This window comes from Micropterus salmoides, unplaced genomic scaffold (assembly GCF_014851395.1).
Source record: "Micropterus salmoides isolate LMB-PRFRI ecotype aquatic unplaced genomic scaffold, ASM1485139v1 Ms_hic_scaffold_11, whole genome shotgun sequence".
NCBI classification, from domain to species: Eukaryota; Metazoa; Chordata; class Actinopteri; order Centrarchiformes; family Centrarchidae; genus Micropterus; species Micropterus salmoides.
In genome coordinates this window covers 19,800,033-19,817,561 of record NW_024040152.1, presented here as the reverse complement: position 1 = coordinate 19,817,561, position 17,529 = coordinate 19,800,033, and the positions used below count along the sequence as shown (strand labels likewise).

Sequence of the window (17,529 nt, the reverse complement as noted above, 5' to 3'; positions counted from 1 at the left end):
AGACTTTCTGTGGCTTACCCTTCTTGTGGAGGGTGTCAATAAGTGTCTTCTGGACAACGGTCAAGTCAGGAGTGTTCCGCATGATTGTGTTTGTGTGTACTGAACCAGACTGAGAGGTTAAAGGCTCTTCTCAGGTCAACATTTCTGTAAAATACAGTCTTTATTGTAATATCTATTCTGTTTTGAGATATGGATTTTTTTATTATCAATGAGCTGTAAGATGTAATCTTCAAGATTAAAACAAAAAAGGCCTGAAATATTTTACTTTATATGTAATGAATCTAGAACATATGACAGTTTCACCATTTGAGTTACATTACGGGGGAAAAAAACTTTTTCACAATATACAAATTTTCTGAGATGTACCTGGACACAACACTGAAATATATTAAAATGTTTGGAAAACACATTTATCAACCATATGTGATTGACCAGAGTAAAAAAAAAAGCGAGAATAGCTTCTTACGGGCACTCCGTAGCGCACCAAGTAGGTAGGAATGTTTTGCAAAACACACATACATCATTGCATGTCCCTACACTCTGCAGCAGATCCTGATTTTACATTTCCCATAATACAAATCTATCTTTAATTTAATCCTTGCCTTGAAAATGGACACTTTCTGTTTAAGATGATGAACATGATCTTATAATTGCACCAGTGTTAAGCGTCTTGCTCCAGGGCAAACTGTGACTTGTGTCATAGTGGGAATCGAACCTGGGTCTCCCACACCAAAGGTATGTGCTTTAGCCACTGCATCATCACCACCCCAATAGACATTAGTATTTAACACAAAGTACAGCCTCAATGTGCAGCTAGCATGGCTGTAGACTCTTTGGGCCTTTCTCCAACCACCCCCAACATCCTCTGCCTATCCACCTTCACGCCGTAAGCACATCCACGCAGAGTGCCCGCCCAATAAAAGGGCCATCCCAAACCAATTAGTGGGGAGTGGAAGTAGGTTATAAACCCTCCAACAGTAAGTCTGTATGATGCTGAATTAATGACCACATACAATGCGCAGTGAAAAACAAGATGTTTTGGAAAAAAAGGGAATGCCTCCTCTTATCTTTCATCAGCTGGTGGATCAGGACAAAATATGCTTATTTACTGAACACCAATGCCTTAAAATGATTACAAGACACCCCTTGGCTATTTTATTTTATTCTATTTTTATCTTTTCTGTCTTTTATTAGGTTATAGTTATGTTTTTTTTAAAGAGTCTGCTACTGATGATGTATTATGTGCCATAGCCTTTTATACAATTTTGACTTCAAAAAAGTTTAGAAAGCTTTTGAAAGATATAGATATGAAACCGTGGTTACATAAACTTCTGATAATTCCTGTTTCTGTTGGAGAGAGGGACGTTCGTCCCAAAGCTTGCTGCTGTATATTTACTGTATACCTTACACAGGGCCACAGAAGACAACCGTTTTGCTGGTTGAGTGGTTCTCCTCATTAGGAGTAAATGTGTAAAATTGGTGGAGTGGCCCTATAAAGGTTTAGTATAGGACTTCCTGCTCACTTATTCAGTGAAACACATGCTTTCTGTGGAGTATTTCCTTTGTACTATGTATAAATGTACTCCCACGTGCTTACAATATTTATTTTTGAGTTGTAATGAACATCATAACTTTGTTCAGGTGCCTTTTTTGACATGTTAAGTGTTACATCAGGGTTAATTACAGTATATACTGTCCAAGTTAGTAGTTCTGGATAACCTTAGCATTAATTCCTGTAATTATATTCTGGATAAGAAGAGCAGCTGAGTTTAGTCTGCTCTGCAGGATAAAGTGGAAGTACTGCTGAAGCAGCAGGATGATGGAGCTTAGCTCCAGCTGAGAGGATATTTCCCTAAGCTTTCTCCTGTTGTGTTGGCTGCTCCTGTGTTACTTATAGTATGTAGGCTAAAAACATTGCTTAAAAAATAATGTACTGTGGAATATTGGGATGTGTTGGCACCACCCTCAAGTCTGGAAGTTCTGCTTTTTTCCTAGCAACAATTTTCCTTCTACAAAGGTGACTCATTGTTTGCAATCAAAATATTCTTTTAAGGTTAACCAGTTTTTTTGAATACTTGTCTTGTCTATTACTGTTGTGTGCTCTTTCTGGTTATTTGTAGCAAAGTTCTTTTAACAGACTTGAATTCATTTCAAGGAGCTATGTACTCCCTTGCCGGGTGTAAATGATATTGTGTGACAATCTTCTCTTACGTCTTCAGGTCTTAAATCAATGCAAGAACATTGGAACCCAAATCTTCCCGATCTTCCCCACCCAATCTTTCCAATGCTCTGCTGCTAGTATTTATTGCCTTTGCATTTCTGCAGTGTATCATGGTGCGAGAAGAGACTATAACTTTGACACAAGAGGTTCCCCTGGATCGGTTGGGACAACATTGAGCATAGGAGCCATGGGGCCTCCAGGGACCACCCAAGATGGTACAAGGGGACAGACCTGTCAACCAAAATCTATCATGGTTGTCCATTCCACGCCTGCGGGAGAGAAATTTCAGTGTGAGAGCTACGTAATAAATGTAAGGCGGTGATTTGGATATTTTAATAATATTTACTTTCTTTTGCTGAAGATTTATGCAGTGTTGATGATACATTGTACAGCATTGTTATCTTTACCAGGAATGTCTCTGCAGCCAGCCAAAAAAACTGAGGCTTTTGAAATTAAAAATAAAATAGATGATGACTAAATGACTTAAATATAAATGACTTCTCATACAAGTTGGCTTACCTCATGGTCTCAACTGTATTACAACCATAGCAGTTGTTCCTTGTTAAAGGTGAGGTATGCAGTTCTGGAGAAATTCAATACCATGACAAATATGATGATATAGAGCTGTGGGTTACCCTGAGGAGACAAAATGTTGTGTATTGGATTAGAATCACATACCCTGCCTTTCAGCCAATGGCATTGTTTTGTACAAGGTCTGGAATAAGAAACTACCTGAGGAAAACTAAAACAAGCGAGAGAAGAAATACGTACTTTAGTTTTCAAATCCACTAAAATTCAGGTCAGCAAAGCAATGTGTGGGAGAAGGATGTGACAGTCATGTCTCCTTTTTCCAGACAGACACAGACTCGCCTCTTCCTCTTCCAGACATCATGCCAGGGACTTTTCCTGAACTTGCAACTGCCAAGCAACGTCATAAAAGTATAACAGACATTCCATATCGGGGCAACATGCGCTTGCCTCCATCTTCTGCCCTTGGTCTCACAGAGATAGAGCAAGGCTTCTGGCGTCGCTGTTCACTGAGAGAGACCAATACTGTTTCACGATACCCTAGTCATGCCCTCAGTGTTCCTAACATGGGCAGCACCAGCCCCCTTAGTGTCATCAACAACAGTCCTCTCCACAGCACCCCACTCTCACCAGTACACAGCAACATATCCAGCCCTGCTAGAGAGATGGAGAGGCAGGCCAAGGCCCGGAGTAAACTCCTGGAGAGTGAGTGCACCCAAACGCCCACCCTTCCTCCAGAAACCCGAGAGCAACTCCGCTATGTCTCCAAGGATGGAAAGTGCCGTGTCAACCTGTGTCACATTTCTGAGAGGGGCCGCTTCCTGTCTGACATCTTTACCTCTTTTGTGGATCTCCAGTACCGCTGGTTTCTATTTGTTTTCATGATGTGCTACATCACCACCTGGTTCTTGTTTGCTGTGCTCTACTTCCTGAATGCTTCCTTCCGAGGTGACCTAGGACAAGACCACCCCGCCAGCACACCTGAAGACCACCTCGCCGACCAAAGGCCCTGCTATTTCGGTGTAGATGGCTTCATTTCAGCTCTACTCTTCTCGGTTGAGACGCAGCGTACCATTGGTTATGGGTCACGCACTGTGTCTCCCACCTGCCATGAGGGTGTGCTGCTGGTTATGATGCAGTGTATTGTTGGGTCCATGATAGATGCACTCATGGTGGGTTGCATGTTTGTCAAAATATCCCGACCTAAAAAGCGGGCTGAGACACTTCTTTTCAGTCGTACTTGTGTTATTGCCAATCGTGATGACCAGCTGTGTTTAATGTTCCGACTGGGGGACCTGAGGGAAAGCCACATGGTGGATGCTAAGGTCCGGGCAAAGTTGATCAAGTCCCGCCCAACAGCTGAGGGTGAGTTCTTACCACTTGAGCAGACAGAGATTGATCTTGGTTATGAAACTGGATCGGACCGACTCTTCCTGGTGGAGCCTCAAGTCATTCAGCACAATATTGACTCCAACAGTCCACTCTGGGAACTGGGCCCGGAGCAGCTTAGATGGCAACAGTTTGAGATCATCGTTATCTTGGAAGGAATTGTTGAGGCCACAGGTGAGTAATGATTATCAGTAGTAGTCAAGAAGAGATCCAGAAGCAGATATGTGCGTATAAAGCTTTAAGGGTCCCCGAACATATTTTCTTACTTTACACGGTGACCTTGATAAATGGCCACAAAAAATAATTTTGGTTTCATTTTTTCTTTTTTCTCAGTTTTTAATGGTAGATTACACTGAAAATATTTTACTTCAAGGACTGTGGGTTATACAAAGAAACTGGAACATTTTTCTGAAACTCAAGTAGAAATCAAAGTGGGACAGAGAAATCAAATGGATTGCCAAGAGTGGTTGCATTATTCATTATTCATCAGAATCAGATTTGTCATATCATAGATAATATATAATTTATATATTTTATATATATTATATATATATATATATTATATGTATATATATTATTTATATGTCTGCACAGCCCTATCGGTTAACATGAGCACTGAAAGGAAGCGGGCTGTGCCTCGGGGGGCTTTGAGTCCCCAGACAACAGCGATTTCATACTCAGGCTGCCAGGTCAGAAACAGAGAAGAAAAGTGGTGGCAGGAGACAATAAACGGAACGCGGAGGAACCAGAGGTCAAGGATCATGAGGGAAAGGAAAAGCAGCCCATGCAGCAGTATTGATTGAAAAGCCCTTAGGTTAGCTCTGCTTTTTGTTTGCACATAGACGTCTTTGACATGACGTCAGAGCTGTTCTTGAACTTCTTCACAATCTGTTGATCATGTTAATTCATTTTCTAATGTTTTATACTAAAATTCTGGCTAAATCTTAAGCATTGTACCTACAAAGTTCGAAGACATAAAACTCACACAAAAGGACAAGTTTTTTTTGACAAACAGGAAATGAAATGTCCTTCACTCAGGAATCCCTTCATCCTGTTTTGTTACAAACTGTTCTGAACAGTCCATAGGTCAGGGTGGTCCTGGAGAGCAAAGCACAACAACTTTAACACATTAAAAGTTGAAAGTTTACCAAATTGAAAACAGATCTATGCAAGCTAATCACTGTGTCAGAAGGGGCATTCTTACAGTACACAGTGAACTATAGCAGATGTGAGACTTCTTCGAGAGTAGAGAGAGAGGTAGGAGTAGAAGAGGAGTAGCAAGAGCAACAACATTGCTGATTTCTAGAAATGTGAAGATTTACATAGAGTCACGCAAAGGATAGATTTTATATTGCAGGTCAATTTTCAATAGTGATTAGTCGGGGACAGCTTTGCCTGTGATTTTGATTAAGTAAAATGGCCAAATGCAAAACTCTTGTTTTTTTCTGTACAGTAAGTTTTCCAGTCAACTTTTACTTATTCAGTCTTAACCTCATTATTTTTTAAATGTTTTCTATTCTTCCTGAATTTTGCAGTATAATTTAAAATCATGAGTATGCTTTAACCAAGCACCAGAAGATATATGTTTATCCACCAAAAAGTTCCCTTATACTTATTCTGACAGTTGTTTGTAAAGTGACTGAGTGCATTGTTTACATGTGTGGCTAGATAGGGCGCTATTTGACTGCAGTTTACCATTATGGGAAGTGTGTGTGTGTGTGTGTGTGTGTGTGTGTCTGTGTGAGTGTGTGTGTGTGTGCGGCTTTGTAGTTTGGAAAGGGTATTCATGCAGTTGGAAAACAGGAAGCTGTTTTGTAAATGTTGCCCTCAACACTACAGTTACTCTGCAACAAATATTATTATTTCATGAAACATGATGACATTTTAAATGCCTCTATCCCAGCTGAACTGCAGTCTTCTAATTATCAAACAATGATGGCATTTTGGTCATTTGGGCTTTCTTTTTTAATGCCGTTGTTTCTCCTGAAATGTTCTATCATATTGTTGTGCTTTGTGTCTTCTGTCTTTCACTAGTTGGATAAAGTGCAATTGTGACAATATTGTGGGAATGTATTACATACTAGGGAAAACAACATGTTGTATATACATCAACATTTAGATACTTGGTACATATCTTCATTAAGAAATGTTTCTTAAAATTTTCCTCATATAATACATTTCAAAACCAAACTTTCGTGCAGTAGAGCCAAAACATCCGCTGTCCACGCCCCTAAGCAGCGATTATGAGAGCTCATTCAGTGTCTGTTGTTGACTGTTTCAAGTGAGGACATGCAAAATATGGCGACATCTTGTGGCAAATGATGTGTACTTTACAATCTTCAAATAGTGATGCATTTAAGATGTTTGACAGAATCAACAATAACGGCCGCTTCCTTGTCTTCATTGTATACGCAGGCATGATGTGCCAAGCCAAAACATCCTATATTGAAACGGAGATTGAGTGGGGCGCGCGTTTCGAACCTTGCATGACACTGGAAAAAGGCTCCTTCAGAGTAGACCTGCGTCGGTTCCACACCACCTACCAGGTACCGCTTCCCAACTGCAGTGCCAGCCAGGTGCACCAGATATTGGCTCTGGCAGATTGTAAACTTCAAGACTCGAAACCCAGCAGAGCCTGCGGAACCTGGGCAGAGGGGGACAAAGACAAGCAACTGCCTCATGGAGGATTCACTATTGATAACATTCTGGAGGAAAGAGTGTCTGAGGGCAATGAAAGTGAGGGGAGTACAGAAAACAGCGGCTGATACGACTCAAGGATTAAATGTAATCTATTTAGGTATGACTGAATTGACCTCGCACTTACTGTTATGGTGCCTGTCAACACTGCACTGGTAGCACTTCATCTTACAGCTCGGTAATTACATTGGGGTAATAGATTGACAATAGAGCTTGATATTAACAATGGATATATCTGGGTAATATTATGGTGACATGTATGTAACATGGTAATAAGGGGCCAAACCCAATGGGTAATAATTGGGAAACACATTTAAAAATAGCAACAAGCCATGAATATTTAGTAATATAGTAATATTTTTGTAACAATATGTTAACTTTTAACAATAAAATAGTTATGTCAGTGCAATATTTGGATAACACATGGTAATACGGTGACATTAATGGGGTAATAACCTGATAGGTTATATAGGTTATAGTTTTAACAATATTCTAGGCTATCAGTGTAAATTGTTGGATTCTCCAAACTGGCAATTATCATATTGTAATACTGAAATTCCTCTTCCCTAATGTTCCAAACACTCCCTTTTGTTTTATGGCAATGCACATTATATGTTTAATGCTGTAACTTGTTACCCGGGAATCAGCAAAGTGATAACAGAAAATGTTAAAGATGCGGTTGTGGTCAGCTGCCCCCCGTTCCTCCAGCACTTCCTTCAACATTTACATCTATGTACAGACATACGTGTCTTTTATTATCTGTACAAATAATTGCCAATACAGCTGCTGTGTATACACTTGTTTATTGATGCATTGGTAGTCTAAAACATGGTATATTCATCCATTAAAGTCTATAAATGAAAAATGTGTTAAACATGCATTTTCTATCGCATAAACATTAGGGTAATGCTGAACAAATGAACAAATAGCTTTCAGTGGAAACAGGACTGAAAGCTCCCTCTAGAAAGCTATTTGTGTGGTAACATAGGCCTTGTGAATACATACATTTGAGGACACATGGGACAACTTCACAGTCTTTTAATTGGTGTGGTGCTTTTAGAGGTATGACAGATGCTAAATAGCACTTGTTGTTTAACTTTGAGACACATTTACTCAGTATATCCATGCCTTTAAACTGCAACCAGTCAGTTAAGCCGCCCAGCATCAGTGACTGATAATGCAGAAAATCCACCAATGGAAGAATTACAAAATAAGAAAATGCTGGGTTATTGTTTGTCACTAGTTACACAGACATAACTGGCTGCAAAAGCTCTGTTATTCTCATCTCAATTAACCAGAGCAGAATAAAGGGTTTTCCAATAACATTTTTTTATTTCCCACAACATTCCTTATTGTCAGTGTTGATTGAATACAGTCCATGCTGTCACAACCCTGTGTTGGCTAAAACTGGAGAAAACTGAGCCACGCTTCTCTTTCTGCTTTTCTCTGGGAGTAAAATAACAAAGGAGCAGAACAAAGTCCGAGTTTTAAGGATGAAATAGATACATGTCATTTCAGACAATGAATCTGGATCAATGAATGTATACTGTTTATATGTTCCTGCACAAAAAAACATCTTTTGTTCGGCTTTAAACCTAGAATTTCAGCCACTTTTGACATAGTGATGCATTTTTGAGCACTACGACAAAAAAAAAGGTTACAGTGGTTTCCCTCATGAGGGCGCTATAAACCTAGGTCGAACTTAAAAAGTTTACATAAGCAGTCCAATAATTATGAAAGTAAGAAGGAAGATGCCTACCTCATTTGATGAGGGTGAGCTGTTGATGTGGCTTTAATGCACGTACATGACCTAATGTGAATACTTTAAGTTTCACTGTCTCTGTTCTATAGTTGTAATTGTGAATACAGAGCAGTTTCAGTTTGTATAGAAGTTATTGCAACATATAGCCCCAGTTTGTGCCTCTCACACACACACACACACACACACACACACACATACACACACACATATATATAAGTAAGTGATGTTAAAGGACGTTCTTGGTTTCAACATCAATGAATGATATAGAACCCATGCACTTTTCTGACTTTCTGTTTTTTTTCACTCTTTTTATTTGTAAATATTTTTTATTGTCCTACTATTGTCCTTATCCACAAAGACAATTTATCCTTCAGAAAACAGATGCTTAGCTCTGTGACTCAAATGTAAGGATAGTACATGAGAGGCACAAATTAAAAGCTACACCCATGACAACTTTGTGTAGACAAAAGTGCCTGTGTTGTGAGGCCTGGCTCAGATGTGTGAGTTGTACAGGTAGGTGCTGTTGATGCTCCAGTCAGGTGGGAAGTCCTGCACTGCGTGGCACTTGAGGTGTCTCTGCATGGTGACCAGGCTGCTGCAGAACTCCAGACACACCGTGCACTGGTAGGGTGCTGCCCCGCCATGAGTCCGCAGGTGCTTGATCATGGCTGAGTAGTCCCGTGATCGCTGACCACAGAGACGGCACTCGAAGGGTTTCTCTCCTTGATGCAGAAGGAAGGGGGGGGGGGGTTTACATGAACTCCTATGTTGCTTGACTGCTTGATTAACTGCTTAATTTAGACTGAAATCAACTAAACAGGGGCACGTTTAAAATCCCATTAAGTTAAGCAGGTCTCTGATTGTTAAAACTATATATATATATGGACTGTCCAAAATTTAGGCCTAAAAGCTACATTAACACTGAACACGCAAATCTTGAACTCTTGATCTGTGTGTGTTCAGGAAACATTAAAATCACACATTAAAAATTAAATATAATTTTCGGGTGACATTTATTCTTAAACATTCTTTCTTCTTTAGCACCATTTCTGTGGTTTAGCATGTTTGAACGTGTTCCAAACCAATAATCTTCTTTAAATTGTTGCTAATAATCGTATTTACAAACACATGCAGTAGTGTTTTGGACACTGGTTTCCCTTAATTACACTACAGCGAGATTGCTTGACATAATCCATCACAGGGAAGGGTTTGTTTGATGTAACTGGTGTCAAAGCCGTCACTGCTTGCTAATACAGTTAAAAGGGCCCCCTTTTTTCTGACTCACAAACAACTTTTTTCTTGCACAGCCGATTAAACAGTGTGCTTACCGGTGTGAACTCGGTGGTGTGTGTCCAGTTGATGTTTCAGACTAAACTTCTTTGGACAGTATTGGCACTGGTAGGGTTTTTCTCCTCTGTGTTCTTGTCGATGGGAATTAGGTTCTTGCTGCACAGCATCTCCTTTTCCGCAGCACCGACACCCTGCACGGGCATCACCTGTGCAAACAACAAGACAGGGTAACAGTTGGAGTTGTGAAAATTGTGGTGGCTCATGCAATGTCCTGTGGCCTGGCTGTACACAAAAAACATATTAAATATAAAGGTACAGTGGTCCAATTACTGCAACAGCCAACAGTAAATGTCTTACAGAGTGAGATATAGAACCCATGCACTTTTCTGACTTTCTGTTTTTTTTCACTCTTTTTATTTGTAAATATTTTTTATTGTCCTACTATTGTCCTTATCCACAAAGACATTCAAGAGCAATGGGATCTGCAACCAAAACGACCAATTACATGCAATAAAGTGAATAAAATTAATTTTAGAGCTGCAGCAATCAGTCGATTAGATTAGTTCAGTGATTCCCAATCAGGGTATCCTTATTGCAGTATTATGCAATAATGAAACTTTGCTATTTTTTCAACCCTGCCAAATTCAACAGTTGCATTCACACTCAAGATTATAATACTCACTCACCTCCTTAACGTAATACCAATTTTAAAAGAAGAATTACAATTTATTGCATAAGCTTTAGAATAACACATTAGACAGATATACATTATTTTAATCACCTTTGAGAGGCACAAGTGTATTTTGGTCAGCATCCTGTTGCAAGGCAATAAATTCAGTTTGTACAAACTTACTTTCCTGTCACTCTGCACATGTGTCTGCAGCTACACATATTAGTAATTCTTTAAAAGCTACAAAGGTGTGATTTTGAGGTTAAGGTAACAACTCTGAAGCATTTCAGTACCTTATATTTTTTAGGGTTTCTCAAGTGAAAACTTGGGCCTCATAGCATAGACAGGATGCTGAAATAAGAAGGGGGTGTTCTGTAGTAGGGGAAATTGAGAGAATGTGAATAAACCACAACAATTGAACACTCACCACTCTAAACACATCCTACTGAGACCTGTTGTCATTACCATGTTTCCTGTCCAATATCTTCAGTTCTCACTTTAAAATACCTAACATCTTATATAGATAATGCTTTAATGTGCAGTGCACTTATTAGCATACAGTAATATAATTCAGTGAAAAGAAAAAGAAAAAGATACTGAAACATCACATAACAACATGGAGCGCAGGCTCCATGCTTCATTCATACTTTTATTGTTTCTGTGCTGTTACACATTCTATGTATTTATATATTCCAGAGACAGATTTTCAACAAGTGCTTCCTTAGTGGTATTATGACGTATTTATAGTACTTCTCCTAAGTTATTACACTGCTAACTGCACTGAAGTCAGTTGTAAAGCATAATTTTACCATAGCCTAATCTTTTTAAGCATGAACATAATGTTCCATTTAGCAGAGATATTAAACATCAGATAAAACATGTTTATCAGTTTGATTGTAAACACTAACTATCATTCTCACATTTGCATGTACACACATAAATGCGCACACAGGCGCACACGGACGCTGTTGGTTTAGTGTATGTGTGTAATTGCAGTGACTAACATTTATATTATAGTATATTATTATAATAAATCTATATGTATGATTTTTTTTGGCATAGGACAAACCGCTGTTGCGATGAAGTACATACTGTACTGCATGTATCTAGCTGTATCTAGTAACCACACGACTGCTCCTGCTGCACCATGCTCTGAAAACCACAACTCTTTTTATCACTTTCCATTGCGTAGCTACGTAGCTGGAGTCTGCCGAGGTTAGGGGTCATGACAAGAACCGTCTTACTATCATATTTAGTTGGTCGGTTGTGCACAGGATAACCACTTCTGCAGCCTTGATCTTACTCTTTATTAATAATTGTATGTAAGATGTGTTGTAATCATTAGAAACAGTATGTTTTCTGTTTGTCAGTGTCATATCATTACCTGATGGTGTGGAGGCTGACTCCGGTAGCACTGGATCAGCAAGAAGGCTTGGACTGCAGTGTTGGCAGTCTTTAACTCTCTCTGTGCTGTCTTTGGGTACATCATGGTTACTGTGGAAAATACATTTTTCTGATTCAACAGTTGCAAAAGTATCCACACTAATTGTACATTTAACAAGAACAAAGGAATTGCTTTTATTTGTGCTCCAAAGAGATACACAGAATGTAAATGTCTCACTTTGACAAGTTTTACAATGTTATGTTATCACACATTACATCCTTAAACACCCTTTCCTTCCTCTCCATCCCCAGCCACAAGATATTTATAGCGCAGGGTAAAAGCTCATTAGCTTGTGTTGAGTTAGAGTAGGAGGAACAGGATAATGAAGTGAACACTGAAGAATAGCTATTTTTCCCACAAAGACCCATGACTGTCTTGAACAATTTCTTGTGGTGCAGACAAGGCCTGTCTAAACACTGACACTGTGCTTCAGTGGGTGGAAAATCTTGAATTCTGCAAAGGAGGGGAGAAATTTAGGGGGCTCCCCTACACACTCTGTTTGATTATACTGTGTGGAACACTGTAAAACATGCATATACTTGAAAAAAACAAGAAAATCACCCAATCACCCAAAAACAAAGTCAAATGGGGTTCACATTATCTAGTATCATAAAAGGACGGTGGGGAACTACTTAGTTTCTAGTAATTAGAACAAAGCATGATTGTTTTTTAATCCAACAAATAAAGTTAACTTTTATTTTAGATTTATTGGAAAATTAACTTATATGTATTTTGCTTTATTGTGCTGTGATCTGATCTGAAAACTAGGATTATGATTTGTCAAAACAATAATGAGCTTGACTGACTTGGACTGGCAGGGAAGGGTTAACAGGTGAAACTGCTCTACTAGGAAAGTGCAGGAGGCTTGATCACACACATCTACACAAACAGCAGTGAGTCAGGTGCTGTAGCTGTCGCAAGGGAACAATTGAGCAAATTAGGGGATTCTAAATGACTCTGTGAGAGGAAAAATAGGGAGACAATGACTGAAAATTAAAAACAGAAGTTTCCAAAATCATGTCCAGGTACTTACCTCGGTTCACTGGTTTGAACGGTCCCAGTAAATGCTCTCTGGCTGGGTTTTTTTCTTTTTAACAGCCCTTGCTTGAGTATGCTCCCCATCCCCGTAGAATCAGCGTAAAAGTTTTGTGTATAACGTGGATGAATGCCTGTGTAGCTCATTACAGAGCTTGGAAAATGGGAGCTAAGTAGGGGGAACATGTGGGGAGTTGAGAGGGAGAATGGGTATGCTACAGAGGACTGGTTTGGGACCTGAAGGGGGTGTGCTGCAACTAAGTTTGAGTAGTTCTCTGCTATCCGCCTCAGGGTGCTTACAGAGTTCCACATGTTTGAAGGGAAGGTCCAGGGGGAAGAGAAAGATGAACTGCTGCTGGCAGGCCTTGTAATGACACTGTCTCTGTTGTAGGGTGTTGCAGACACAGGGGACAGTCTGGACTTCTTTCTTGGGGGTGGCGGACTGTTGCGGTTCTTAGCAGGATCAGAGGAAGAAAGGTTGTCCATGACACTGCTGTCGTCTTCTTCCTCCACTGGGGGAGAAGTCTCTTGGAGTTTCTGCTCTCGAACTCGCCTTCCTTTTTGCTTTTGATCCGTCTCCTCTGCACTTTCATTTTCTTCTTTGACATCTGTGATTTCTCTTCTTTTGCTCTCCTCTCTGGCTCTGCAGTGGAGATGATCCAGCTGCTTTTGGCATTGGTCCTCCAGCAGTTGCATCTCCAGCAGCTGAGCAGCTCTTAGCAGCAGGCGCAGGTCATCCACAGACACCTCAAGAGTCTCTGTGTAGGTAAAGTCTAGAACTTGCTGGAAGGTGTGGGGTGAGAAATACTCCAGAGTGCAATGAACTGGACTGTCTATGTCTCCTTGGGCTAGCTGCTGTGCTAGCCTTCTGCTAGCACAAGCCAGTACTAGCCGATGAGCCCTGAAAGTTTGACTCTTTACCGAAATGATGGCATCACAGAGTGACCCTGAGTGACGTAAGGCATCTGCCTGCTGCAGGAAGTGGAAGTATTGGGTGTTGTTGATTCGAATCATTTCTGAAGTTTGTAGACATATAATCAAAAGTCTGAGAAGAGAAAGTCAAAGAAAGAAGAGAGAGATCCCATCAGATTATGCCCACACTGTGATAAAATTTGTTCCATCTATTTGTGAGGTTGTTACCATGTCTGTGGTATTTGTTGAAATGCCAAATTCTAAGTAGAAATTTCACTTTACAAATCAACAGCAGGAATTGGCTTGTGATTAACAGATAATGCATTTCTCTGTGGTTTGAACTGGTACTGGTTTTTTCCATTATTTCCACACAGCATTACCTGCAGCGAAAGTTGAGGCGGCAGAATGTATCTGAGGTGATTTCATTGTTTGTTAATGTTGTGATGAGTTGTTGTAACAGTGAATTAAGTTTAGAAAATGGTAACCCACCAAAGTATTTATATGTTCACTACCAGTAGTAGTCACAGAATTTCTTTTAATAGATTCTCAAATTATGCAGAAAAACTCTCAATCACAACCGTGTGTGATATCTATCCGAATGTCTGGCTGATGTGTGCAAATGCATTCAGTTTTGTGAAAGCTTTGATATTCGGTGCTCACATACACACTCCAAAGCCACAAAGCCTGAACAGTATATGAAACCATGACTAATGACTGTACACACGAGTAAACATGAGTAAAGTTTGAACATCAACAACAATAAGACTGCATTTGGATACGATAAACATCAAGTGCAAGCGTGGTGGAAAATGTAATTATGTAAATATGTTAAAGAAACATTTGGAATTTTACATCTAAAATAGAAAATACATGGATAAAAAAGCTGTGGCTGTGTGTCGAAACTACCGGATGCCTGAGAAGTTGTCATCGTCACACTTAAGTCTATAAAGAAATTTTATGATTATACAGTGTGTGGTCGGTTTCTGCAGCAGAGGTCACACATACTAAGAGCTTTTACATTCGGTCCTCCGATGGTGACTGTAAATGGAAAGTAGATGTGAAACGACATGACATTTAGTTTAGTAGTTTAGCTGTCTTGTTACTGGAATTTTCTTTTAACGTGCACTCATTTTTGCTCACTCTCTAAATTGCTCTCTCTCTAATTAGTTAATTTCCGTTACTGCAAAATGTTGCACCAAACAGCAATAATTCAAAATTATTTGAATATTTCTGAAATATTTTATTCACAATTTAAACAAAACAGCACTTAGTGCTGAGAGCGAAAGTGACAGCAGTATTTGATAAGTGTGAGACAGCAAGCGTAAGGTGTCAGTTTATTATTTATTTATCTATTTAAAAAAAAAGTTATTCAAGTTACACAATGTGCGATGTTGAGTACACAGTCCTGAGAGCACATCGGGAAATGATCATGCAAATCAAGCAGCCTATTGTCTGCGTACATGAATATAAAGCAGTCAATACGACATTTTTCTGCTGTCAAAAACTAGGCACTGCCTGGTCAAAATTATTATAGAGTGTATATTAAATCATCCAACTTAGGCCGGTGGCATAAATTTATTGAGTGAGACAAATAATTTTTTTTATGCCCAATTAAAATGACTTCTGTACGATATGCAATTATGCATTTTGTATTCTATTGCGTATGAATGTCCTTTCACATAATAATAATAATGATAAGAATAGTAGTAGTAATATAATGCTGTCATAAATATATAGTGGTGTAATTGTATCAGCAGTCATAGTGGCGGCACTACAATTAAAGTAATTTAGCGAGTGGATTCATATGGTGTTCTACAATGTATTTTATGATAACTGACGTTAACGCAACTTCGGTTAACAACTTACGCGCAAGGAGATTTTGCAAAAAATTTTAAAGTTGTGCCATTTGTTGGCGTAACACATGGTGCAAATATTAGGCCTTGCTGAACTGGCCTGAGCATGTACTTCTTGTCTGTCCTTGTATGTTGTTACTGTGTGCAGTTGTTGTCTGATATGTGCAGTGCAAATTGCCCCTTGGGCACTTTTAGAGCACCATTGCTCTAAAAGTTACACCGTGTATCATCAGCTTAAAGTCTTGTGCAATATACAAACCTTTGATCCCCATAGGGATGTTCTCTTTTGATTTGCAGAGACTTTTCAGAAATGTTGTTGCCTTTTAGTGGTCGAGCAGAGCGCTTTTCCACAAAGTTAAATTTAATCTGTTTGTTAGATTGTATTTTCAGATATTGCTATTCATATGATGCACCTGACTTGTGCGCTGTAGAATTTTCAATTATGTGTTGAAGTAATGCATGTAGTGCGGGCCTATAAATTAATTCTTCCATTTAATTGTATTCTGTATTATTATGCTTCAAGTTGCAAACATTATCAAAATCTTTTATATCTTTAGAATACATTTGATTTTGTAATAAACTGGCTTATGCAATAACCAAATTCCTGCTGATGCTGCTCAAAGCTACATTGCACTCTTGCAGGTTGTGACATAGTTAGCAGGTCTTCGAGCTCCTTGCAGTCACGGTGCTATCTCTATGCTTACATGGGGGAAAACCATGCATGCATATGTCATATTTACGCATCCTTTGACAGGACATGAAGTTACAGTCAGCCTCCCCACAGCTCACACGTAAAGGACTAGAGTCACAAGAGACAAGTCTGAACTTAAGGTCTCCACAGGTAACAGAAGATCAATAGCGGCACACAAGGTTGTTTACAGTTGTTACAGATCACAGAAAACACAGCTAAAAAGACCAAAGATAAGCAATGTTAAAACATCTCTGCATGTGGTTTCAAGTCTCAGAAATGTAAGAAGCAGCAAGCTGAGTGAATGAGACACTTACCGGGTGTTTAGTGAATATTCTCCCTGGAGAATGATGAGCTACCTTGCATCATGACTGTGAAGTGACTTGTAAAGTGACACCTCTGTCTGGGTACAGGTTTTGTTGAGGGACAGGGTGGTTTCCTCCTTTGTCTGTACAGTCCCTCCTCCTCAACTTATCTATCTCTCCCTTATTGGTTCATTGATTATAGTTCTAAATGGATTGTTTTTGTGATAAAAGATAGTAACTTTCTCTTAAGTAAACCACTTCTTAAAATTATTTAGATGTTTTTATATTGCTTAAAGCATGGAGGGTATTTTACTATTTATTATACTATTCTTCAATTGTTGTACAGTATAGACAGCTAATACTGTTGAATACAAACTAATGCCAATACTAATAATAGACGTGACTCATTTTCTGAAGCTAAAAAAGGTTTAATTCAACCAAATTATTAAACTATATGTGCGTGTGTGTGTGTGTGTGTGTGTGTGTGTGTGTGTGTGATTGAGAAAGAAGGAGAAAAATGGGGACAGTGGTTAGAGGGATATGTGCGTGCCCTGCTGATGCTGTATACCTGTACATGCTGTACATGGTTTTCTCCCCTCCAGCATCACAAACTGGTCACTACTTTAATAGGCTGTTCTGTGCTGAGACAAAAACCACTTCAAAGACAATGATCTGTGACAGGAAACATACAGACAAAAGGCCGGTGGTACCGTTATGTAGGGCTAGGCTTCACTG

The 17,529-nt window shown here is 39.3% G+C and overlaps 2 protein-coding genes across 2 annotated transcripts; one reads left to right on the top strand and one right to left on the bottom strand.

Moving 5' to 3' along the window:
- The first annotated feature begins 450 nt into the window (after nucleotides 1-450).
- Nucleotides 451-7,592, top strand: LOC119898310 (G protein-activated inward rectifier potassium channel 3-like). The gene is made up of 3 exons (XM_038712512.1): nucleotides 451-2,531; nucleotides 3,076-4,312; nucleotides 6,554-7,592. The coding sequence occupies exons 1-3, from the start codon at nucleotides 2,184-2,186 to the stop codon at nucleotides 6,901-6,903; spliced, it is 1,935 nt and encodes a 644-aa protein (XP_038568440.1). The 5' UTR covers nucleotides 451-2,183; the 3' UTR covers nucleotides 6,904-7,592.
- A 30-nt stretch (nucleotides 7,593-7,622) lies between these two features.
- zbtb32 (zinc finger and BTB domain containing 32) lies at nucleotides 7,623-16,905 on the bottom strand. Its single transcript, XM_038712524.1, has 5 exons — nucleotides 16,807-16,905; nucleotides 13,035-14,081; nucleotides 11,942-12,051; nucleotides 9,926-10,093; nucleotides 7,623-9,319 (listed from the first exon to the last, which is right to left on the bottom strand). The coding sequence occupies exons 2-5, from the start codon at nucleotides 14,048-14,050 to the stop codon at nucleotides 9,090-9,092; spliced, it is 1,524 nt and encodes a 507-aa protein (XP_038568452.1). The 5' UTR covers nucleotides 14,051-14,081; nucleotides 16,807-16,905; the 3' UTR covers nucleotides 7,623-9,089.
- Nucleotides 16,906-17,529: the final 624 nt, after the last annotated feature.

What these genes read in the sequence shown, in the direction of transcription:
- LOC119898310 (XM_038712512.1), top strand. Translation starts at nt 2,184, where the DNA reads ATGATATTGTGTGACAATCTTCTCTTACGTCTTCAGGTCTTAAATCAA. An exon ending in GTGAGAGCTACGTAATAAAT is followed by an intron (nt 2,532 to 3,075) that starts GTAAGGCGGTGA and finishes TCCTTTTTCCAG; the next exon opens with ACAGACACAGACTCGCCTCT. An exon ending in AGGAATTGTTGAGGCCACAG is followed by an intron (nt 4,313 to 6,553) that starts GTGAGTAATGAT and finishes TTGTATACGCAG; the next exon opens with GCATGATGTGCCAAGCCAAA.
- zbtb32 (XM_038712524.1), bottom strand. Translation starts at nt 14,050, where the DNA reads ATGATTCGAATCAACAACACCCAATACTTCCACTTCCTGCAGCAGGCA. An exon ending in GTTCAAACCAGTGAACCGAG is followed by an intron (nt 12,052 to 13,034) that starts GTAAGTACCTGG and finishes TATTTTCCACAG; the next exon opens with TAACCATGATGTACCCAAAG. An exon ending in GTCAGCCTCCACACCATCAG is followed by an intron (nt 10,094 to 11,941) that starts GTAATGATATGA and finishes TTGTTTGCACAG; the next exon opens with GTGATGCCCGTGCAGGGTGT.